Source organism: Hesperophylax consimilis, chromosome 7 (genome assembly GCF_061612785.1).
Source record: "Hesperophylax consimilis isolate HC1 chromosome 7, BYU_Hcon_1.0, whole genome shotgun sequence".
NCBI classification, from domain to species: Eukaryota; Metazoa; Arthropoda; class Insecta; order Trichoptera; family Limnephilidae; genus Hesperophylax; species Hesperophylax consimilis.
The window spans coordinates 22,127,791-22,154,834 of NC_142842.1; the positions used below are offsets into that span (position 1 = coordinate 22,127,791).

General features: G+C 33.0%; 1 protein-coding gene across 1 annotated transcript in view; it reads right to left on the reverse strand.

The window, feature by feature from the left end:
- Ac76E (adenylate cyclase type 2 Ac76E) overlaps window positions 1-27,044 on the reverse strand; it is a 400,108-nt gene that overhangs the window by 189,085 nt on the left and 183,979 nt on the right. The window contains exon 5 of the mRNA XM_089633305.1: window positions 25,304-25,498. Within this exon, the coding sequence (XP_089489431.1) occupies window positions 25,304-25,498 (195 nt within the window). The remainder of the gene's footprint in view (window positions 1-25,303; window positions 25,499-27,044) is intronic.

Consider the following 27,044-nt stretch of genomic DNA (forward strand, 5'->3'; position numbering starts at 1 on the left):
TCTTGTAAGGCTTTTAGGGAACCAAAGGGGATTGGAGAAGAGAGATGAGACCTGGAAAGACACATTGTGGAACCAGAAGACATAGCCACATATCCAATGACAACCCTGGTGAACTTTATAAAATGGACCGGGTGACTGTTAAGGGAACGGGCCTATGGCATAAGTGCTCACGGGAACTACATTTAAACAGTCTCTATAAATAAACAAATAAATAATAGTTGAAAGCCAATAATATTTATGGATATATTTGTACAGCGCCCTTGAAGTAATTTTTCACAAAAACACCACTTTATAAATCGGCTGAATATTATTATTATGTAAAAAATAATTATTTTAAAAATGGTAATGGTTTGCCCTATCGAGTGTTTATTTTGCGTTGCCTACCTACAACATTCCTCGGCCTTTGATATTTATGAGAAACAAAATCTAAGGATTTATTTTTTGCGTTCAATGAGATAATAAAAACGAATGAGTCAACCTGCATCGTGATAATATCAGGACCAGTATTTGCATTATTTTAATAACAGGTAGGTACATAATTATGTTTGATTGGAACAACTGACAAAATCAAGTCATCAACACGGTGATTTATCTTGTTTTTTAGTTCATAGCTCGTAGAAAATATGGTCAGTCGTTATTTCATGAAGCAAGAACTCACCGTTCACGAGGTTTTCTGCTTCAGAACAAAGTTTTAAAATAAATTATTCAGAATTCTCTTGCTGGCACTATGGACTTTGGTACACAATTAATAATTTACCCAGCAAACAATAACGGTAATATTTTAACGACCTACCGGCCGACAGTTATCCTTAATGACTGCAACAAATAACCCATTTCACGGAAAGTCCTAACTTAATCCTGACCCGTTCAACAATTCTTTTATGACTCATCACCCAGGTCAGTTTTCAGGTAAATTTTTCAGCACCTTATCACTTCTTTCAGGATATCTGATCAGTTGAGTGTCAACGTTCACAGCGATAACATAGCTGATGGCTACGAACTATTCTTTCTAAGTGAAAATAATTTCCTAACCAAACGTTATTATCTTGATTCTAGTGCGCACTCATGCTTATCAATAATTTCATATGAATTATACTGATAAGATATCTTAAGAGGAAGTTCGAGATAGATTACTCATTAAATAAATTAAGTGTTGAGACATTTCCTTAGTAATGTATTCAGTGTTATTATAAAGTTTGTGAGGAACGCATCGTTGTTTTGTATATGGTTAACTAGTTTTCAGTGAAAAGTTTAAATACATATAATGGCGGAATATTACAATGATGTAAGTATTGATTTTGGTTAAGTTGTGTAAGAATTGAAACTATTTTTGTAAAACTGCATTTGTATTTTCCACTGCTATGGTATAAATTACAGTGCAGTAATGTTTTATTTTTTTGCCACTATCATAAAAGTGTAACTTTTCAGATGCCCCTTAAAAATCTGAACCATGTTTATAAATTATTTTGAATGTTGAATGCAGTAATTGATATTGAAAGTCAAAATTGTGTTACTCGTGTAGTAAGTAATTTCTGCATAGGTGTTATCTTTTGCATTTTGCAATAATTCTCTAATCGTGTATTAAAAATTATCGTATTGTTTTTATCTTCATTTAAATCCATTGACACCATGTCATGGATGTTTGTACGCGTTGAAATAAATTAATTTTAAATGCGTAATTTTAGACATTTCAATATTTTATTAAACGTGGACTTAATAACAGATGGCAATCTCTTCCATTCAACCTTGTTATATTCTACTATATCGAGTGATGACCACATTTATGTTATGGATTCTGCTGTGTTGGCATTTCATGGAAAAGAACAACGCTCATAAAAACATAAATAGATCTAAAGCTTATAATTGTAGATATTATTTATTTTATTTTTTTGTGAAAATAACCTACATTTGTCGGTTACAGTTCTTCGCCCTGACGCTTGGAGACAGCGATTCCGACTCGCTCCCACCATCTCCGACAGACTCCTCGCCGCGCATCTCCCCGCGCATCTCTACCCCCACCACTCTCCCCTCCATTCCCCCCCTGTTTCCCTACCCCATCCCCGTGTCCATCCCGCTGCGCTCTCCGCCCACCACCCTCACGGTGACGGCTGAGCTGCCAGGACCATCCACTTCCCACGAGCCCAGTGAAGAGGTGCCCCTGGTAGATGCAACAATGACCGAGGCGACCAACGCTCAAGTCGCTAGTACTTCAGGTAAATAGAAAAATCGTACCTTTCGAAAGTTACACATCACAAATTCTTTGTTGTTATTTTTTGTCACCCAATTTAATAACATCACGTAGGTATCTATCAATAGTAAAGCATTCTAGAAAATTCGGGTGATTTTTAATTTATTAATTATTTTCATATTTTTATTGGGTCACCCAACTTTAACGCCATCGCGTAGGTACCATCAGTCAAACGAAAGATCATACTAACAAAATCAAGTTTGCCAAGATTTTGTTTACTCGATGTAAATAAAATGTTTCTCACCCCGAACGAACTTTTCAATGTTAAATAATAACACACACCGCTAAAAAAAGGCAGGAATGGAACATTATAAATTTACTGTTTTAAAATAAGTTAGTTTAAGTTTCAAAAATGATTTAAAATAATTAATAATTTATAGCATTTCAAAGTGTAGTTTTCCAAATGCAGTAAGTACATTTTAAAAGTGTCTTCCGGCATATGCCCCAGAAAAGCGATATTTATTTTATTTTTATTTCATTTTATTAACGCCTAGAAGGCTTTTACATATACATGTTATGGGTTTTGTTGTTCAGTAGCATTATAAAATATTTTAATTACATAGCATAATAAATTGAGTATGAACTTACATAACAATGTGTAGGGTTATTGTTATGGTGTTATTATTTTATAAACATAAGCAAGCAAAGTTTATTGTACAAAGTACGTCGGTTGAATATTTTACAGAACATAGGTTAAACTAATACATAAACTTGAGAAAAATATAACAGATATAGGTAGGTAGTTAAGTAGATACAATTCAAGTATATAGTTACGGTGTTATTGGAATTTGGACAATGAGTTCGATAAGTTTATATAAATATAGTGTAGTTACAAGAGTACAATAATGTAAGTAGGTAATACACACAAGACAAGTAAGTTTGTTATTATTATTATAAAGATAAACACTACAGTTTGTTGTAAACCATCTTTGTAATCATCAATCTTTATTTTGCCCGATTGGGAATTTTACAAAACAAAGCTTAGTTAATGAAACAATAAAATATGCGTTTGAAAAAAAAAAATTATGAATCTGTTACAAACATTCTAGTATACTGTATTTTAGTTTGTATACTGATTGGTGATGATAAACATCAATTGAGCTATACTTATTACCGAGTATGTGAAGTCTTTGAATAGGTGAGTTTTGAAAATAATTGTTAGCAGATATGGGAACATTATATAGAGCGGTCTGTCGAGTGTCGCGCGTAGGTACACGGAGCGATATAAGACTCGTCAAATCAATGGCGTCCAGTCTGCCATTCGAAATTTTGAAAAGAGATACTAAGTCGCACACTGTGCGTCTCAATGATAAATCGGTTAAATTTAGTAAGTTCATGAGGAAAGTGTAATTAAGATATTCGTTTGGAATTCCTAATTTATAATTAATAAATCGCAGAAATTTATGTTGCACTCTTTCAATTTTTAATTGGTGAATCTTATAAAATGGAGACCAGATTGTTGAGTTATACTCTAGATTACTTCTAACTAAACCAGTGAATAGCAGTTTGAAGGAATTTATTAATTTAAAATCTTTCGCTGTCCTTAATATTTAAAACTCATGTAACATTCAGACAACAAAAATATCTGAAGCCATATTTTCTAGGACGTTCCCAGTAAACTCTTTGCGAAATGTAAGTTTAATGTTAAATTATTTTTCAGCTTTTTCGACACCCCATGAATGTACCTGCAGCAACTGTACAGAACTGGTGTCCAGACTCTCTGAATGTGGAATCTGCATGAATCCTTTACAGGTAAGCCCAAAGTTAACATAAAAGTTTATACCTGTATAATGCATTAAACTGTAAGTCTGAAAAGAATCATGTATACTCTGCATTTGTTACGAACCGGTTCACTGCGTTGGTCCTCGGGTTCATCGGGGTGGGGTTTGTCTAGGTCTTGGCGGCTCATTCCTGAACACTTTGACCCACAACTTTTCATTCTACTTCCTCCCCTTTCTTTCCATAAAAAGACAAAGATGACACAGCCCGTGAAGGATTTTTTTCTCAGGGCATCCTGTGTGGAGCTAATCTGAAAAAACTAAAGTAACATAAAAAAAAAAAGTAAGCCCTCTAAAATATAAAAAAATCCCAGATTTTAAAAGAGGCGTATATCAACGCTCCATAGATTACCACAAGGGTTTATATAAAGAAGGTTTGGCAGGTTCAAACCCCCCCCCCCTCACTCCCTTGTAAATGTAATTCCCGGAAAATACAATAATATTATTCGCAACATCCCCTTTATCAAGATCATGTAAATAATGATATTTATCCGCATTTAATTTTTTTGTGTTATATTTTTTTATATTATTGTTATTTTGTCTAATTCATTATACTTATTATTTGTCTAATTTCTATTTTTGTTATATGAAAATATGGAATATATTGCATTGTCCTACCCCCGCAAGCATTCTGGAATAAATTATTATTATTATAACGCGGTTAAGGCTTTAATTTTACAGTTCGGGGAGCCAAACAAAAGGCCTTGAATATCTACAAACAGTCGGGAAGCGTATCCCAAGAATTTTGTTTATTTGTTTTTATTACTTAAATTAACAGTTTTCCATGCGAGTGCACTGGAAAAGGGCGAAACGTTTGGTCCGGAATTATTGTATTTTAATTTGGCTTCGGAGTTCTACGCAAATAAACAAAGTCAGTCTTTTTATATGCCGCACAAGAGTTCCCATTACTCCCGTCTGAGTAAACCTATACCAGTTAGATTAGTGGTATATTTTCAGGCTAAAAGTAGTGGGGATGGAAAAGAGATAGGGAATAGGAAGGCGGGGTACCTGGCTATTCATATTTGGTAACCAAACATGACAAAAGGCATTTTAAACAACTTTTCAGTTCCAACTTGCACCAATGAAATACTGAGTATCTACCACTCTAAAACATGCCAAAATTTTTTTTCAATGGATTTATTGGAAATAACACATTTTAATTTCTTAAAATCTACTTGCGCGCGCCGCTATTCGATCCCACCACCTTGGGATTTGTAGTCCACGGAGGCCGTCATAATATTATGATGCAGAAATAAAACCTTAGCATTTTATAGAATCAATCAGACTTTTTATTTATGTTTAAAATTCCATTATTTTGGGAATAAAGAAATAAAACGTAATATTAGAAATGCACTATCTTTTTAAATTTCGCGTAGGTAATAAAATTCAGTACAAAGGTATGAGCTGTGTATAATAGTTACGTTTAGAAAATTGAAAATGAGCACCGGTCAAAATAACATGAATGGTTTTTAAAATACATCTTTTTGAATTTCAATTTTGTTTTCGGTAATGAATGAATGCAAATCTTAGGAGCGGAAATCAACACATTTCCCCATATTCGATCGAACTAAAACTATTCAAATGGACTCGTTGTCGATGACTGTGCATTCTATCTTTATAACTTTTGGTGGCAATCGGATGACATTACGGCAGTTAATATACGAAATAAATGTCAGTCCTACCAGATCGGCATTTAGTGAGCTTGTTAGAGTTAAGTCCAGTACTTGTGTAGAAAGGTTCAGTCCTCAATAAAAATCCTCAGTAAAATAAATAGTAAATAAAAATTGTCTTGTTTTTTTTTTCAGAACATTATGTTAATATTACAAACATAAAACGATTTAAAAATAAATTCTTTTTAACATAACAAAATATACCATATTTTTATTAATAACTAAGTAAAAAATAAAATGTTGGTAATCGCTAATCAGACCTAGGTTGCATATTTAAACAAACTGGTTTTGAGATTATAAACTCAAAGGACCTTCTTATTCCGCGAATTGTTAAAGACGGTCTAGTGATCATAACTACTTTGCAAATCTGTCAAAAGGTAAATTCGTAATCTTAATATATTATTAATTGCATAGTGATTATAAATTGAGCTGCCTGAGTACACTAATTCTACTATGACTCATCATTATTGAAAGGTAAAGATAGTTTAAATTACTTATATATCACAATGGTAAGCACGAAATAGTTCATGCTAACTTATTGTAAATTCGTCATTTCCATTGTGTGTAAGTTAGCAATAATACTTCACTAATTATCATAATAAGTCGAGTCGAGCTATTCAAAAGAACTTCTTCGAAATCTTAAATACCGGGAACTAGCTTAAATGGCTTTCAATGCTCATTAATTAAAGGTGGACTTAAAGTCGGGTTCGGGATAAGTATTCTGAAAGCTATTTGTTAGATTGGTACTTGGCTGCGATTGTAACCTTTGTTTTATTAAGTCTTCGGTTCAATAATCTTTGTATTTCAAGAAGGAGTTATCAATAGAAATAGAATATATTATAATCCTACCGAATGACCTGTACAGAAAATCAAGAATTCGTTATTGGGACCGCGATTTTCTTCTGAACAACGTATTCACTTGATCGTGCCATATCTTTCAGATTTAAGATGTCTCCAACTCTTAAAATCTTCTGCCGTGTCAATATTTTCATATGCTCGTATTTTTTTGTTCATTCATTCTAATTGCACAAACCAACAAAGTTTCTCGATCATTTATTTTTTTAAATATGTATATCATATTTATTCTATCGGAATTCGATCACACATTTTGAACTACAAATCTCATTTCTACTACAGTCAACATTCGATAACAAAACAATAATAACCCAGTTTTATTATACACGGCGTCCGGTAACTCCTATATCCTAACATTTCGATTTTTTTCTTCTTTTTCTCCTTGTATTTTTTTCGAATACTGAAAGATTAAAAAATGTTTTGGAGCCGGTTCTAATTTTTGACCAATTTTAACAGACATTAAATAGCAGATCCTTAGAACCTTAGAATTCAACTTCGGACTCTATTTACTCGAAAACGAAAGCCCAATTCAAAAAGTCATTATAACATCGACTACAAATGTGATTTAGATTCACCAGTTTTGTACTTCTACTACGTGTTTCCGGACACCTTGTATATTAACCTCTACTACTGCATCAGCCTTTTCGCTAAATTACCTGCTATGTCCCATAGTCTTTGTGTAATGCTTATTGAAATAACCTAATTACAACGATTTACGATTAAAATTCATTAGATTCGTTTATTAATTTGTTTATTTTGTTTTAGAATGCAGGAGTCAACGCATGCGCGCGCTGCGGCGGTCTGTGGTGCGGGACATGCGCGCGCAAGTTGCCCAAGTGCCCCTTCTGCCGTGCACCCCCGCCCCGCGCCCCCTGCGCAGCTGTGGCCAGGCTACTCAGAGACCTGACGCTGCCTTGCAGAAATCAAAGGTAAATTTTACTTACATTCCACCAATTTCATTTTTATTTACCTAACAGGTGTCGATTTTACGTGTATTTTATCCAAACGGGGGAAGATGAAAAAATTGAATTTAATCTAAACGGGCGATGACTAAAACAAAAATGTATCAGGAGAACTTTATTATATATGAGGACCCACTAAAGTCAAGCACTCTTTTTAGGGTGAATTGCCTAATACAAAAAAAAAGTCTAAAAAGGCATCTTCCATTTTTTTTACATGCAAAGGGCTTTAAATTATCAAAAAATAACTAAATAAATAATTAAAATAAATTTTTCGTCTGAAGTACCTTCTAATTATTATACTAGAATACTTAGTTGAAGTTAAACATTGGTAATATCAGAAAAAATACATCAAGTGCACTCAAGTAATTTTTTATACTTATGAAGGAATAAAAAATTTTTAGGCTATTTTATTTAATATGGTTTTTGCTATGACCTTTAACGGTTCTCGAAAAGAATCATAGAGACCTTATAAAGAAGTAGAAGGGTTGTCATGCTTTATCAATTGGTATTCGATTTCCAGTTTTGACCTGAAATAAGCCATTTCGATTAGTTTTAATAACACCCGTATTTCTGTTTCTATTGCTACCTTTTTACAGGGATAAATGACTACATTTGGAGATAAATCAATGAATCATTTATAAAGAATTATGATTTTATTTAAATAAGGAATTCCGATGGCGTTATTAATCATCGAATTTGTGAAACGTTATGATTTCACTTGATTAATTTCTCAGATGATTATCAGATTACCATGAGACTAGATTAAAAAAAAACAAATTATGCAGGTACATAAAGAAGAGCTGCGTACTAACAGACTGGTTGGGTCAAAACTATCTGATATGATAAATTCAAAACAGATCGATACTTTTGATTAAATAGTGATGTTTACAAAGTAATTAATTTTACTTAAATTAAAATAACGCCACAAAGTAAATTAGCAACTATTGACGGATTTCATATGCAAATCTATTTCGTTTGGGACCATTTAAGAAAGCCATGAGAAAATTTCGTCTATAGGTAACTTAACATTAATATTCTTTAGTGAGTAACTTAAGAGGAAGCTACAAGCCAAAAATATGTATATTCTTGGTATATCTTATATTGTAGGTAATAGGCATTAAAATCTCTAAACAAACGGCGTCTAGAAGAGTTCGCTTTCAAGCACAAAACTGGTTTTTATTTATTGTGTAAATAATTTTATAAGAGAGCAAAAAATCAAGTGAAACTGTCACAGATAATCTTGGCTATAATACTGATTTTTTTAAAGTTGTTTCATACATTTCTATTGAAAAAATATTTTTTTAGTAGATTACATTTACATTTTTTATTGAGTATTTTTTTATTTTATTGGTATTCCACTCAAACAAAACGATAGGAAAAACTTCAATTTATCTAAAGCATATTTTTGGTATATATAAATAATGTACACCAATTCGTTATAAATATCAATCAAAATAGTGAATTAGCACTAAGCTTCGTCTTAAGGAGCCTGGTTAACAATTATACCCTGCGGACTAAAAAAATATTTGGGACAAAATAAATTAGATATTTACTAAGAATAAATATGATTTACCAATAAATATTTCGATCGAGATTAAATTAAAACATATTGTCCTAAATCAATGCGTAGTAACAAACGTGCTCGTACGACATACAAATAAATGTTTACGTTATTGAATTTTTGCTTCTCTGGCAGATTGCGAATTTGATTTCATGACAAAATAACCAAAAATGGTTCTGACGCAAATTGGATAAGAAAAAGTTGGAGAAAGTTTCCGACCCAACTAATGGGCCCACCAAGTCATTTTTATATTGGAAAAGATTTTAGCCTTTCTCGGGAAGACCTTGATAATTTTTTTAACGCGATAAAATTCAGGATTTATTAACTTTTTATCATTTTCTTTTTCATAATCAATCTTTTGTTCGTCAAGACTATAGCTTATTCAAGTTAGATAGATCTATCAGAATAATTAGGAGTGGTTGATTGTGATAAATGGTGTAGATTTTAATGTCAATTTGTTGATAAATGAAATTTTGAATTGGAGGGCTTCCTTTTGATTTTGAAATAAATATATTTTATGTTAAAATAATTATATGTATATGGATCTTTTAATGTTTATATATCGGGCAATACAGATTCGAAGAAGGAATATTTTTTGGAATGTAATGATAATGTGTTATAAAGATAAATAGAGAATGTTCAAGATAATGCATTACACTTACACTGTTGCATTATTGAAACGATAGTTCACTCACTCCTATTATTTATCGTATTATTTGTAAAGTACGTAACCATACTGTTTGATCGACGATAATTGATTTTTGGCAAAGTAGGTACCCATCTACATAATACATACATACTATCGCACAAACACTGACCTAATTATTGAGTGAAGAATTTCTTCTTTGTCTCTTTGATCTTCACCTAGATCAAGTAAAATTACTCACAATACGAATCTGTCTGTAATACGAGTCTATCTGTCTATACTGTCTTATCACTTTTAGGTTTCCAAATATATTCAAAACTCAATCAACTATAGCTAATTGTATAGATTAGAAAACAGTTGTAAATGAAACATTGCTAATTGAATTGTTCATATTGGAAGAAATAATATAGGTAATACGTTTGATTTTGATGATAACAAAACAGCTCTTTTATATTCGGCTCTGCAAGCATATACGCATTTTGGTGTTTTACTTACAATAGCTGAGTTCCCCGCTGTTGCCGGGGCTTTACGTAGAGTTTTTCTAAAACAGAATTTAACAGTGTCTTATTTTGAAGGTCAAATGTGGTAAACTTTCGTCGATCTCGGAATAAAACTGTATATTTGTATGGATATCAAACAGACGCCGCCTGCCGCCACCACATACGGAGAAAGATAATCCTGTTAAAAAGTGGCAGAATGCCAACTTCCTGATAAAATATTAGTCATTCAGAATATATCGAGGACACATGTTCTTTTCCTGCGACAATATCAGTATTTGTGTGAACACGTGTTCCACCTTCCTCATAAAACATACGCTTTTGTCTGTATATCATGGTCACCCTACATATTTACTTCATTATAATGAATTGGCTGGAATTAGCTTAATAAGTACCATGTTGGTACCCAAGTCGTAGAAAAATTAATGTAACAATATTGTTCTCTCAATATATAATCTTTGAGTTACTTTTATTATTTTGTAAAATTGATCTCAACACAGGCTTGTCTTGGTGAGGTTAAAACTTCTCTTCTTAAGAACTTTAAAAAAAGGCAATATACGAAACAATAACCAAAAATCACAAAAAAGACTTTTCGGAACTCTTTCAATTCGTTCGTTATGGGCCTGCAGTCCAATTTTTTACAGGAAAACGAACAATTCGACCAGATTTTTAATAAATTAACAATATTTCATATCAGAAAGTTTTCTCCATGCAGACAATCTTCTTTATCTAAATAAATAAGTACATTATTTTTTATTAGATACTTCAAATATTACTGAAACTGCTAGAAAAAAATTATTATGTAAATGTAAGAACGAAGTAACTATTGTAAAAAAAACCATAAAAAATATTGTTATGTAAATGTAAGAACGAAGTAACTATTGTAAAAAAACCGTAAAAAATATTGGTCAACCGTTAATCAGTCGGCAATGAAAACTGAGATAAAAATACTAAGCACAACACTTTTTGTTTCTAGGTGGGGATGCACCGCCCAGCTGACATCTGAAGCCCGCCTGGACCACGAATCGGTGTGCACTTTCGGTCAGATAATATGTCCCCTTGAAGATCTGTGCGCCACCTGCCTCCCTTTCCCCAACCTCGCTACGCACATTTTAACCGCTCATGGCATGACGACCATCGAATCCTGCAAAGTCAATATCGTCATCGAAAAGTTCGCCAATAAAATGATGAACACTTCAATGACGAGACACAAATACAGGATTTGTCTCCTGACCCATGGAAACGCTTTCCTGGTCAAAATTTCGCTCTTCAACTTCAACCTGCACGTGTCCATTGCCAAGAAGAATATGAGATACGAAGTTCAACATCCCAATATGAGAAAAATGCCCAGGGAAGTGTTTTGCGCCCTTTTGGGTTTCCAGAGCACTAATATGGTTCATAAGTGTACTCTTATGTTGGATGATAAGCTACTATCCAGGCGTACGTTGGTTCAGAAGAACGACATCGTATACAGATCTTGGCCGGGAGAAGATGTAAGCGTCTTCATAACTATCAGCCACGTTTCTAACGAGAAGCAGGTTGTCGTATTACTCTAAGGTCTTTTCGACATTTACATTTTACTTAAAACCATAGATTATCTCGACCAAATCTAATTAGTTTAATTTATTTTTAAGGCTTTATTTACGTTACTCAGTAGAGGAAATTTCTTCTGTTTCGGTCTCATCCGATTATTGAATAAAGGTATTTGAACAGATCTCTAATTAATAATAATTTTATTGTAGAAGGGAATATAAATAATGACAATTTAATGTTAATAGCATAACTCGTGACTTTTTTCGGCTTGAGAGTTTTTGGAATATTTCGAGAACACACTACATAGAAGAAAGTATTCAAAAATATAAATAAACACTTATTGTCGGTTGATCCATTTCATCATTTAACAACATTAACACTTCAGCACAAAAAAAGTCAAGAGCCTGGTCAATATTGTAGATATAACATAGGTTAAGAATCGGGGCTCTGAACTGTGTAGGGCTTATTCAGCCAATATTTCTGATATTATTACAAAATTTATAGAACGTCGAGAAATACCTGTATACATGTGTTTAGAATTTTTATCGTGTCATAGTGAGTAGTTCACCCAAAATAATTTGGGTTGCAAAGCCGGGTACCAAGAAAAAATGTAATGCTAACAAGTGATTCATATAAATTTTGATCAGTTGTTTAGGAATTTGTGCCTATGTTACTAGGCTTTAAAATTTTGAGTATTCCCAGTGCTTAGAACTCTATTCATAGAAATGACTACAACCCTGGAATTACTCAACTCTTGATCAAAATACTAATTTCGCATTTTAAACTGAGAAGCTTGGTTTGTAAATTGTATGTATCTTTTGTGGGGCATATCCTGGCAATTAGTCCAGTTGCATTATGCAGTACAGCAATTATAGCAAGAAAGCACAGCCCTTAGGTTGATTTCAAACAACGAAATACTGAATGAGAATTTTTAATCATATCTTTTAGATAGATGTCTAAAAATATAAATACCATATACTGCCTGTATGTATGTATGTATTAGATTTAAGTTTATTATTCTTAGTATGTGAGGTAAACACAAGGACTTAATCAAATCATAATCTTTTTAAATAATTTTAATTAGAAATGTGATATCTACTTTGGTCTCATTAAAATATACTTCTTTAAATCTTATTAATTAAGGAGCACCTATTTAATTTTTTTTTCACATCAATAATTTTAATAAAGCAAATCTTGATAATTAATCCTATTTCTTTTTTACAAAAAAAATATGGATGAACGAAAGAAATTGATGGTATATTCACAGAGAAATCATCATTGAACTGGCCTGAAATATATCACTCGGTATTTTATTATACTTTTAAGAGTAGAAATTGTTTTGTAGGTTTGTGATATTAGAATGATTAATTTATTAGATTTTAAGCGATTTGAGACTGATTGTGTTATTTATAGTATTTTATAACCGTTTCTCAGGTTATAAATAATAATACGTAAGTACCAGTTTTTGAGGTTTTTTTTCAAATATAAAACCTCAATCGAATACTTGTATAATGTTAATCTCAATAGTATATTGTAAGAATATTAATAAGGTTAAAAATAAAAATGTTACCAAAAAAAACCAATATAATTTTATAAAATAAAAAAACAACTAAATATTTCTATTTTAATTCCAATACCCAATCTTCATTTTTAAATACATGATATTTTCGTGAGACGTAATATCCATACTTAACAAAAAATATTTAATTTCAGGGGAATACCGTAATTTTCGGAATTCTGTTTTCACAAAATTTGTTGTAGAATCGTGGAACACACAAAAAATTACTAATGTTTGATAAACAATTATTTATTCAAAGTTTATAGGTCTATATTATAATCTTCATGATGTTATTATTTTTTTGGTAAAACTAATGTTTAAGACAAGATTTTTTATGCATAGCACAAAGGGTAACAATTATTTTACAAGCAATAATTATTCGCCTGAAAGACCGGAAATCGAAGGGACACGGGTTTGAGTCCCGTTGGCGTCATGTATCTTTTATCAGGAGATTTTTCAATGTGGATGAGTGTTTCAGGCGAATAATTATTGCTTGTAAAATAACTTCATGATGTTATTTTTGTTGTTGTAGGCAATTGCTTTTTTATAAATTAGAAAGCGTTCCAAGAAGCGAAGCCTAGTCAGATATGGCGTCCCTTAAATATACGTAGATAAATGTCATAAGTCGAATGGAAAATGCAGAAATTGGATCTCTGATGCATATCTATGTATTCCAAAACCATGTACAATTGTATCACGAAGGAGGAAATCCAAAACACATGCAAGGAAGGTGTTCTTAAGGGTACTTTCAGAATGGTCTTTATGATTCCTTTTTGAATTGTGTTCAGGTTATGTTTATACTTACATAGATACATCAGATCCCCATCCTATAATTCCATATTCAATACAAGAATGACATAAGGAGTAATAGATTTTTTTCATGTCCTAAGATTTCTTTCGTTGCACCTTTGATACGTTAGTCCCATCTATAAGGTTTTCATCAATTACTACCCCAAAATATGTTATGCTTTGTGACTTTTCTATAATTGGGCATTGAGATTGAACATTCTTTCATTACCGTACTTATAAAGAACCATAATTGAAGAATATTTTTTTATTTTGAGGAGTTATAATTAAGAGTTGTGGGATATTCTAGTGAATAGAAATTCGAGTCTCTAAATGGTACTCCTTCGGGAAATTGTATATTCGCAAGTAGTATTACAAAGACACGCGATTCTGTAGCTCCTATAAAATTCCATGCCGTGTTCGATACACAGTAGAAGTCCCTCTTTACTCTTTCATCAGCAATTTCAACAAGTGGTAATGAAATAATAACGGTAATAATTTACATAGAAATGTAATTATTTGAAATGATATCTCTACTCTCTACTTATTAACGTAGAAGTTTGTTTTAACGAAACAAAGGATTTCGCTTGAGGCAATTAAGTATCTTCCTTCTTGTATTGTAAAAGGATCTTGAAGGGTCAGAAATGGAAATGTAAATACGTAAGTCAACGTACCCTAAAAATATATCGTTTCGTTATAAACTGTTAAAAGCTTTCGTAATATAATTTCAAAGGAAAATATTATTTTATTTACCACAATTATTTACAAATTACTTTTATTGAGAAATCTACTCAATCGTGCTTAGTGTCTCTATTTTTAGCTCTTACCGGAACAGCTAAGAGATCTTAGAGGCACTGTTCGAAAGCCGAAATCAACCGATTCAGTTTGAGATTTAAAAATCTTATAAAAAATAGATCAAAAAATAAAAATAATTCATTTAGGAATCAATAGAATAACGAATTAGGTATACAACTAGTGCTCCGGATGATATGTTTTATTTCTAACTCTATTTTACAAAACAACAAGAAAAAAACTAATTATTTTAGTATTCTAAACTAACCTAACCTAACCCAACCTAACGCTACTTCTGGCACATTCCGATGGGAATACAAAAAAAAAGAAAAAACAAAATTATTTTAGTTTTCTAAACTAAACTAATCTAACCCAACCCAACCTAACGCTACTTTTGGCACATTCGGATTGGAATACAAAACAACAAGAAAACACATAATTATTTTAGTTTTATAAACTAACCTTACCTAAAAAAATTTAAAAAATCATTATGGATCCCAGTCCAAGCAAAACATCCAAACGAGATCAATCATTTACAGTGTATTTGTCGCTGAAATAAAGATTGCAACTTAGCACGAAAAATAGACACGATAAATTAATATCCTTTACAAGCATAAAACCAAGCATAACCACACAAAATGCTGGGCTATTTTTTTCACAAAATCAAGGAATATTTATTTATTTATTTGAGGCACATAAACAGTCTTAGTAATACAATATACATAAGAGGATAACAAAAAAACAGACCAATTATTAATGTTCACAGATAGATATTCAGGAACATAAAAATAACCTGTTAACTAGAATATTTAATAAAAATAGAAAACAAAAACAGAATAAAGCAGCAAACAAGAAAAATAATAATACGAATGTAAATTCAACAAACGATAAACCTTTAATATGCCTACCATAAACAGCAATAAATAAAAGTGATTATAACTATACTTAAATATACTTAGGTTGGAACGGGAAAGGGGAGGAGAGGGATAAGGAAAAGTTGCCACGCAAGTAATATTAAAATATTAGGTACAATCAATTAAACAGTCGTGAATATGAGTTAGAATGTGATACAATGAAATTTTGTAGTGATAGTAACTAGCAGTGAATATGTCAGCATGAGTGTCTATATTTGCTAATTTATTATTATAGTAGTTACATGTCCTTTGCTTAAATTCATTTTGATTGGAATTGGTATTGCATCTATCAATGTAGAAAAGGGTATTTTGTCTGCTGTGTCGAATTGGCGCATGGAAATTTATTTTGCTCAGCAACTCCGGGCAGTCAACTTTAGAGTTAATAATTTTATACAAGAGCATCTGATCAGCGACAATCTTCCTGTTGAGTAGTTTCGTGATTCGAAAATGTTTCTCGATTTCGTCGTAAGAGTTGTGTATGATGATTTAAAATTGAGGAATTTGAGAAATCGTTCCTGAACTCTTTCTAACCTGTTAACATAAACAATATAGAGCGGGTTCCAAACCGGTGAACAGTACTCCAGGTGAGGACGAACATGTGAATTGTAGAGAGTTTATTAATTTTTTATTCATGTTCCTGAGGGAGAACTCTGGTATTGAAAGGGTTAAATATTCAACAAACGTAGATAGATACTCCTCGTTAATTTCCAGATATTATAATTAAGCAACATTGTGAATAGGGTTTACTACAGTGTTTGTTATATTCTTATTATTATTGGTTTTTAACAAGAAAGCAGTCCAGCATTCCGGCTGGAAATATCCGACTTCAAGAGACCTTGAGGTATCCATCTTCATTCCGAGAAACGTGAAAAGTGCGGAGTGTTTGAATGGCCTAGCACAACCACTTAATAGACCATTAATCACTTAAGCTTTTCATGAACTAGAATTAGAAAGGTAGTTTTGAGCGCGATCAAGTGCCAACATGGTTATTTTTTATGCGAATGCCAATTACCCTCTATTAAATCGGAGCCACTGGGACTATGGCATCCCAAAATTGGGTGTGTTGCAAAGCTCGAGAGATCTTAAGAAGATGAGGAAGTTCATGGTTATTCAGATTTGGTCATCAAACGAGCCATTTTAACCAACATTTCTATTTTGACTGGTGGTCTTTCATCAGGGCGAACTTTGAGTATTGTTTGTGCGACTATGAGTGTTGTTGTATCTGGGACTCAAACCGATATCTGAATATGGATTTAGGGAGTTCTTTCCGGGAAATCACCAGATGTCGTTAAGTGTCCGATTTACACTGTAAATATCGCATATTTGTGTAGATATATAATCACGTTGGGGCTTTTCTCCTAGGAGTTTTTCTGGCCCACCTTTCAGAATCACAATAATTAGAATATGATAGTTTCACTGTTCTCAAAAAAAAAGTGCCGTTTTCGATTTTCCGCCAAAATGACATGTTCGTTTTTATTCGTGGATTCGGCTGCGGTGACGTCACACCGGGCAATGTTGGTGACTGCCGTCTTACCAGCCAGTGGCGGTTTCTATGTCAAAATGACGTCATAGCCAGTTGGTACCGTTTCTGAATGAAAATCAATAAGTATGAATAAAAATATTAAAAGTACACGTTTTTAGTACGATGATTATATAAATAAACATATTATAACTAAACTGTAAAAATTCGATATTATTGCGACATTTTTTAAGCTGTGGGATTTATCGACGTAACGTCGAAAATTTTATTAAAAAAATTCAAGCAAAAGCAATTTTATAATTACACATCCTTCGGTGGGTAATTGAAAAGGTATAAAGCTGGAATGTAAACTTCAGTAAATTAACCTGCATTTATCCGGCTTTCACGTAAAAATTCACATCACGTTGTAGAAAAGTTCTTATTTTAAAGCTGACGTTTTCCCGCGCTTAACTGCTCCCGTGGGAACTAGAGCTCGGTTTAGACGGGAAAATAGACGAGATGTATAATGGCCACCATGTGTTGCTTACCGAAGGAGCAACAAAAGCCTGTAGGGAATGAATTGAGTATTTATTAATACAGACGCCTAGCCACAAATGACTTGCTTCTCTTGGCGAAATTGGCTTATCTCACTTTAAATAAATACCTCCAGTAACAGGAACGGCTGTACAGCTTTTTCATGCAAAACTTAATATTTTTGTTGGATCAATAGTTTCGAATTTGGGTGAGGGCACCGGTAAAGGCAATATTACTACCTTTTATCCAAATTATAATGTTCTTTTTAAATTTTGTTTGAGTATCACATTTTTATGCTCTCTGGAAGAGTATTGTACAATCTTGTTGCAATGTAACTAAAATTTCTTTAACCGAAAGTTGTATTACAGGAATTTGGAGTAAATCTTTGTTATTGTTTCGAGTACAGAGAGTATTTAAACTTTATGAATGTTTGTAAATAGGTGAGCGTGAGGATTATTTTTTCGTATATCTATCAAACGTCAAATACATTCATAATATTAAAGATTAAGTTCGAGTCTGTAATTGGAGGTAGCCTAGTGATTAATTTGATTATGGTTTTCTGTGCTTTTATGATTGGGTCTAGTGCATGAAGTGCCACCTCCCCATGGTATAATACCATACTCAATGATAGATTCACAGATAATGTATATATTGTTTGCTTTCATGTTACGTAGTCATAACACTGTACTGATGACAGCATTCCACATTAATAGAACCTTTCAGTGAAGTTAAATGGATTGTTTTAATGAATATATGTAAAGTTATTATTTTTTCCGTTTGTGTTGATTGTGTTAGTTGATTGCTTACAGTCTAGACAGTCTTTCAGTATCCATTATTAGGACAAATGTAGACATTATAAATTACAAAATTGGGGAAACAATGTCATCTAGTGTAACATTCATAATGCAAAATTGTTTTAGCAAAAACTATCGCTGTCAAAAACTATAAATATAATTAAGTGTTATAGTGATTTATTTTTGGGGTATTTTGCCGTGTTGCGCTAACTTCTTCTTTAGCCAACGTTTCGGACAGCATTGCAGCGTCCATCATCCGGGCAGATGTGTAATCTTAGATTAAAACAAATCACTATAATACTTTTGGCCGTGAAAATCTCAAATCACACCATAATACAGTTTATTTAGTTTGTGGCAGACAAGAATCATGAGCGTCCACACACATATAGAGAAAAATCAATACTGATTATGGTAGGAAAAAGCATTAACAATTAATGTGCGTCACAAAATACAAACTTTTAAATATTAAATTTTGATTTATTCAAATTTGTCTCGAATTAACCTTCATTTTTTTTACGTCCTCGTCCGGTGGGTTTATGGAAAGAGACTATCGTCTGAGATATCTACTGAGAAACCAAGTCAGCAAGTTTCAAGAGAAAACTTAACTTTGCAGATCTCCGAAGGTCTCAGGTCAGAAGTCGCATGGGTTTCAAAGTCATCGAATGCGGAATTTCCTCAACAATATGTTCCATATCCACTATATACAGGTGAATCAGCATGTAACCGAAGGATTTTAACCAGCATATCAGATTCCTGAGCATATTTGGAGTTGAATGTAGATGACATTTTGCTGATCGATAATATTTTGTAGATTAAAAATAAAACGTCGCGCCACTGACCATCACGTCGCAACGGATCACGTGATACGTGCTCTGTCTTATCTGTAAGGTGCTGCTGGAACCAGATGGAGTGCGGATCCCGTGATCCAATAGGCTGTTCCCAGTGGCGACGTGTGATGGTTTTCAAAGGAAAAAAAACACCATCGTTCAGAAAAATGAGATTTAAAAAATATTTCTTCTTTATATAGATTATTAAATTCCTCCGCAATTCCAGTAGACTGACTTTCAAAATAGACGTGTCAAAATGTCTCTTTTATATAGAATGTGTTCTGAGTTCTCAGTTCTGATATTACGGACGTTTCTAACCTTCCCGTTAGAAACTGTCTTTGTGGGATTTTTATTGGATTGCGGGTGTGTTGTTTTTGCCGGTTCACTGAACCGGACACAATGTGCTGGAGGGGGGAAGGGTTGGATGTCAGGGGCGGTGGTGCGAGCGCGCTGATGGAATTTCAATCGGGACACTGTTGCTTCAAGACAATTATGGCACGTGTCATTAAACAGGAATTATGATGCAGAGCCAATCTCAGATTGACATTTCGTAGGTGTGGTTTTTCTCTTTGTAATCAAACTACTTCATATCTTTAGATTGGTAGACACTGGTTTATTTATTTATTAAAAAATATTCAAATGTGTGAGCAGACACAGCCAGTGCGGAATTATGCCATTCATACAGTTTGAAAATATTATGAGGCTGAAGGAAATGGAAAGTACCTACCTCGTTGTTCAGATCTGGTCACTTACATATCTAAATCGATTACAAGCTAGTTTTCGATTCTGTGTGGTGGTCTCAAATAAGGGCGATTCTGAGAGTATCCTTAATGACAGTTTTCAAGTTTTTTTTTTGTTATTTGTTTTTGGGGTATTAGTGAGTTACTCTTAGTTTTCAAGTTCTTCATTACTGTTTTAACAATCAAGTGTATTCTGTGGAAATTTCACTGATTTATGCAATATAATATTGCATACGGTATATATGCTTATGTATGTATGTTTATGGACCAAAAATTCTTATTTTAAAAATTCACAGAAACATTCCGTACCGCTTTCAATATACGAAAATACGAGGAAATCGTCTTAAATCTATGTTTATAATTTGATTTCAAAATAATTTAATGATTTGACCATTAAATCATACGATTTAGTCAACATTTTGTCAAAATATTTCCACTCATGAAATTTATGTGCTATCCATCTCCTCGTATTCGTACCATTGCTCTCAAAATTACGTTCTGCCTGATTTATTATTGACGTATTCTGTTGTAACGTTTAATTATCAGTAATTATCTCATGTGTCTGTATTTATCACCCTGGTGAGATGATCCAGAGATCTCCGGTGCATATCATTAATCTCTCAGCTGAACCCCCAGCTTCCTGAGTGTATAATTCAACCACTAGAACTATGTATTATTTAACTCAGATAAACATAAACTAAACTGGCATAATTCTTGTTCAAGAAGAGATATATTATTTTAGCATATCTAGGTGTTGTAAATTAGAGAGCATCTAACTATGACTGCATGAACAATTCGTAGTTAACAGTGCACAATATTTTCTCATTATTTGTGTTGGAAAGCTCAATTTGAAAAAAGACTAATTGATTATTTAACTGTACTTAAGTTCATATCGACCCCATGTCAAAGCGTTAAGCACCTCGACCCCAAACCTAGATATCATGGGTTCGGTACCAGGTGTGATCAAACTTAACAAAATTTGATTTTAATTCATCGATGATGGTCTCGGTGGTCGAGCAAGGCTCTTGACTAGCAAACTGATGGTCGCGTGTTCAAACCCAGGCAAGAAAATGTTATTTTATGAATTTGTGTTTTTTCACAATTTATTCATTTAAAAAAACTATTCTATACTATAAATATATATTTTTTAAATGTATAAATATAATACAAGTATACTTAGTATACTTAAGTATACATAGTATACTTGCGGAATGTTCTAGGGTGGAAGATATTCTCGGTGTCGCCATGGTGTAAGACCATCATTCAGAATTGAAATGTTGCTTGAATGTCTTTAGCCGTATTTGGTGACGAGATCTGAATAGCCAGATACTCCCCCACCTTCCTCTTCCCCATCTATTTCCCCTCCTCACTACCTTTGGCCTCACAAAATACCCCCAATAGGGGATGCCATAGACTCACTGGCTCCAGACGGTTGGGAGCTGTTGGGACTCTTGTGCGGTATGCAATTTAAAAAAAATTATGTCGATCGAAGACAATTTTTTTAAGCATAATTAAATAAATAGTTTAAAAAAATTATAAACGATCGAGATCGCAGCCAAATCAGCTATTTCCCAATCTTCATTTTTCTTATTTCCTTCACTTCAAAACATTCCAAAAATTAAGATGTCTATTAAGGAGATGCCATACGTAGTAATTCAAAATCATGTGTTTTTGGTTTGAAAATTTGGTCGCCTGGAAATGTTTCAGATGCCTAATTAAATACTGCGAGTAGAATACATCTTGGCCTTTGAAATAATCAAGTATTTTTTTTATATAAGTCTTTTTATGAGCCCAGAAAAAAATAATGTATAAGGCCTATGAAAACTGTTCAAAGTTCAAAATCTCCTATTTACCTACAAACCCATTTTCAGTTATTATTTTATTGTTTAATGTGGCAAATTAAGTTTTTTATAAAATGATCGAAAAAAAAAATATTCATGCCAGAACATCCACAAAATAAAATAAAGGAACTTTTTGGCGATGTTTTTTTCTTGCATAAATCAAAACAGGCGGATGGTGTTAAGCGGGAATTTATACCTTATCACCATCTACGTAAGGATTGTTATTGATAGCGGCTCAATTTAAAATATTACACGACGTAGTGCATCGCCTTAAGTTCTACTGGCTTTGGACGTTTGTAAACAATGAAATACGACGCTGATTTATTCAAGGCATTCGCAAAATGCAGTCAGCCCGTAACTGCAAATTTTGTTTATATCCAACCCAAAAGCAATGCGTAAATATTTACGAAGTCAATGGAGAAGGAATCAAAGCAATTGCAGCTAAATCACAAAGCTTTGAAAATTTACGAGTGAAATTTAACAGTGAAATTTCAATAAACTTTTAATTTATTCTCTTTTTCACACCTCACTAAAGTAAAAAATTCACTTAAATTAGTTCAGCAATAACAATGACATCGACGATGAGCACAAATCATTACAAAATGATTAACCTACGCCATGAAATATGACTCCGATGACACAGAACAGTCGCGTAACTCATGCCAAAATGCCTATTATCCAACTTATCGCGTCCGTGCATTCAATTATTACGATACCAGTTATTGCACATTGCACATGGCTGACAATCTCAAATGTCTATACCGGGAACCGTAATGCTCGTGGAATTAATATTCAACAAATTAACTGTGAGAGTCGAAACATTAAAACTTTGATAAACTGTTTTTGAGAGATAAGACAGACAAGGAGAGAATGTGACGAGGAAAGATGTAAACCAAGTTTTGAGAGATAAGCCAGACAACGAGAGTATGTGACTAGGAGAGATGTAAACCAGGTTTTCAAAGATAAGCCAGACAACGAGAGAATGTGACGAGGAGAGATGTAAACCAGGATTTGAGAGATAAGCCAGACAACGACAGAATGTGACTAGGAGAGATTTAAACCAGGTTTTTCAGAGATAAGCCAGACAGCGAGATTCAGTAGCTGTAGCTTGAAACTGACTATTACATAAAACTAATAAAAAATCAAAATGAAAAAAAACGTCAAGAATTTAATTATCGTTAGCCGATAAAAAGATTAATATTTCTTTCTGAAAAAAATTTACTAACGCTCTATTTTACGAAACTTTTTCCAGATAACATAAAAATTTCGTTTCAGTTGGTGGGAAGACAAAATATGATATCGTAAATCGTTATTAAAAATGTCAAGAAAATAGCGAAATTAATGAAAAATTCTCAGAAATTTTAAAAGAGCGTAACGGCATGTAGGAAACATTTTTATTTATTTTTGAGTTTAATGGATTTTAGTACTTTGTTTGTGTAAAAGAAGAGCTTTTTGAAAGAATTCTGTTTCTTAAAACGATGATTTTACATATTTGTCGATCATCAGAATAGGAACTGGATGATTTCTTCTGCACTTTTACAATTTTATAACTTTTGCTATTTGTTTGTCTTTACAGTTAATTGAATTTTCTACAAATGCTGTCATCGTGAAAAGTTTTATTTTCCTCTATGGTAAATTCTACAATTGTCATAATGCAATGATACATCGTGTAAACAGATAAAAACTATCTTGTTGTAGATAGTTATTTTATTTATTTTATTTTACTATCTACCCGGATGTAAGGAAGTGAGGCATGGAAAGTAGATTGAATGCTGTAGAAATGAGATCCCTGAAGCGTATGTGTGGTAAAACCATGTACGATCGTGTGAGAAATGTGGAGATCCGCAAAGAGTGCAAGGCAGATGTAAGCGTAATAAGTAAGATCAAGAAAGGGACGCTGAGATGTTTTGGGCATGTAGAGCGAATGAGCGAAGAAAGGAGTGTAAGGAAAATATACGATGCAAATGTGAATGGTAGCAGAAGTCGGGGACGCCCGAGGAAGACATGGCACGACCAAGTGAATCAGATACTTGAGTCGGGCCCTGTCAAGACTCAGAATAATAGAAGAGTATGTATGAGACGATGTATGAATGTGAATGAGGTAAGGAGTGTGTGCCAAGACCGAGTTGTTTGGCGGTCCGTACTCTCTGCCTACCCTTGCGGGGAAACGGCGTGATGGTTAGTTAGTTTTTTTTTAGTTGTAGAAAATCGATACATAAAAAAATAATTTTAAATTTAAAAATTAAATCTCATTCCTAATAATAATCACCTACACTGATACAGACGAGTCAAACGAATTTTAAAAAATGTCACAGACCATCAAGTCGTGAAGTGCACTTCACGTGCAGCCGAAAATTGCACTGTACCTTTTTCCAATCATTAACCCTTGAATGATTGGAAAAGGTGTGCTAAACCACATAATACAATACAAACAAATGAACAGGAATAAATATTAATAATGTGATGTCAAATGTATGAAGTATCTCTGAAAACTAAAATAATTTGAGTTTGTTTTAATCGGTTAAAGCCTGTGACAGACCACGCTACGAGCGCACTATATTCTAATGGCTTGGCCTGTTTGAGCATATCGCTCGCCATTCATTCCTTTTGAATATTAAATATAATAATTTCTATGGTGTCTCTCTACATATTATATGTCACTCGGGTTCAATGTACTCTAGAACTTGGGATTTGAACTGAAAGTTTTCAGAAAACGATAAAATAGTTACCAAAAATAATTCTCTATTAGAAATAGGAAACATTTTATACAAATGTCGTAGTTTTTATGTTTCAGTGAAATATATTTTCACAAATGTCTGCTATTAGCTTCATAAATCTTGCTATTATGATATCCCGTGACTTTTCACGGGTAACTTTACATGTTGATATCCATCACATATTAAATTCCTTAGAACAGGCTATGTGTCCAGCAAGAAATAATATCGAACAAACAAACATGACAGCAACTTCAACTTACATGTTGTACCCCCATTTATTTATTATCAATCATTACTTAAGTTTTGCAAGTACAAATTTAATATAAATATTTATCCTAACTAATATTACAAAAGCGAAATGTGTGTTGTTCTTTGTTTTACATCACAACGGAGCTACCGATGGATGTGCTTTTTTGCGTAGGAATATTTAGAGGACTAAGAAGTGAAATAGGCTCCTTTAATGCCGGAAAAATATATTTGTCGCATGGTTATGCGAGTGAAACTGCGAGAAAAAACTAGTGTCTTTTTTTTAAATCGAGACTCCAACCAGTAACAGTTTATCGGATAAAGGTAAATATATATGTCACTAACCTCTGCAGCAATGTAGGCAGGGATCACGCTGAGCAGTAGTTGTTCTTGTTGCTCCCGCTCGCACTCCAGCTTGACCCTGGACTCGATGCAGGTTCGGGTTCCCGCGAAAGTCTTCCTGTGAGCGGCCTCTGTCAAGGCCCGGTAGTACAGCCCAATGCCAGAGGCACAGCACAACAGGATCATCTCGGCGAGCAGCTGAAAACGATAGAGAATTTTAGTGGAATCAAAATTACATTTTTGGGAATTCTTCGTAGTGGGCAAATACTGTTAAACTTTGCGCAGCCTTAGTAATGCGCTGTATAGCAAGATCGTCTCACCAAGAACCTATAAATAGTGGATATGTTAGTTGAAGTCGTTAACCCTTCAGACCTCATATTGACCGTTACATTTCTCAAAGATGTTCTCGGAAAGTTGGAGAATTTGTGTGTATTTTCCCTTCTCAATAAAATAATTGGGATATTTCTGATACGCCTTCAATATTTAATTTATAAAAATAGTAATATATTTTTTTTTAATATTAAAATTTTGAATTCAAACATTAAAGTTTTAAAAATGGCTCATCTTACGTTTTTTTGTGTAAACACTGAACTAAAATTACTGATAAAAAAATACATATTCTATTACACAAATTTACTATAAATATTACTGTAAATTTTTTTTTCTCAAAGTGCGGTCGGAATTTTTTGGTTTCATAGAGGTGTACATTTAATTATTTTGTGGTTAACTTCCATGTTTGAATGTAGAGTTTGGTATTTTTTCTTTCTAACACCGTTAATTTCATATGTCTAACTATGACGGTAAGCGATACACAACGACTTCTATGTGATCATATTAACTGTTCCTAAAAGGGAACAAATTGACTCTACCCTGTTTGTTCAAAAAACCTAAGCATAACATAAAGTTTTGGCATTTTTTTGGTCGAAAAAATGAAAGTAATGAAATACCATTATTATGTAACAATGAATTATCTGGTCGAGAATTATGTATTGGCAATTCAATAATCGAGTCTTGATTTTATTTTCTTTTATCACGGAATAAATATTAATTTTGCATTCATAAAACTTTTTTCTTCCGGAAAGATGTGAACTTCATTGCGACAAAAATTATGATATTATCTAGTAATGAGGAGAAATGTAACTGATATATTTAGATCTAATTTGACAAATACCTATCATTTTTCATTTCTATGCTTTATTAGTGCTGAGTTTGTTTAATAAAGTCAACACTAAGCCTCGATCTGTTATCCGGATCGTGCAATGTTCTTATTAGTTGGTAGTTGAGCACCTGGAGTTGCAATTCAAAATAGTTATGCAAAAAGCAGCAAAGTTTGGCAAAAACATATTAGATATTGATCTCATCTGACGTAGTCAAGTCAATTCTACGTTCCACTAAAAACAGCCAGGCCGTTTTCAGAATCGCCTTCCCAAATGATAATCAGAAGAGAGAACCATTGTATTTACAGATTGACATTTTTGTTAATATTTAAATTCTAGTAATTATAATAAAAATAATAAATATTTATTGATCGCAAAAAACAACATTTAAAATTGTGCATGAAATCTCCCACGGCACTCAAAACACTTTTAACGTGGCTAGTTCTCAAAATATATTTAGTAGAAAATAGCAAGAGCCAACTGGTCGATTTTAGCAATATACCTAACAGTTGAGCAATGGCATTAACCTAATTAGCGGAAAACGTCCATGGCGCTTGTAGTTGCATTTATTTAGTCTTTTGGTAGCT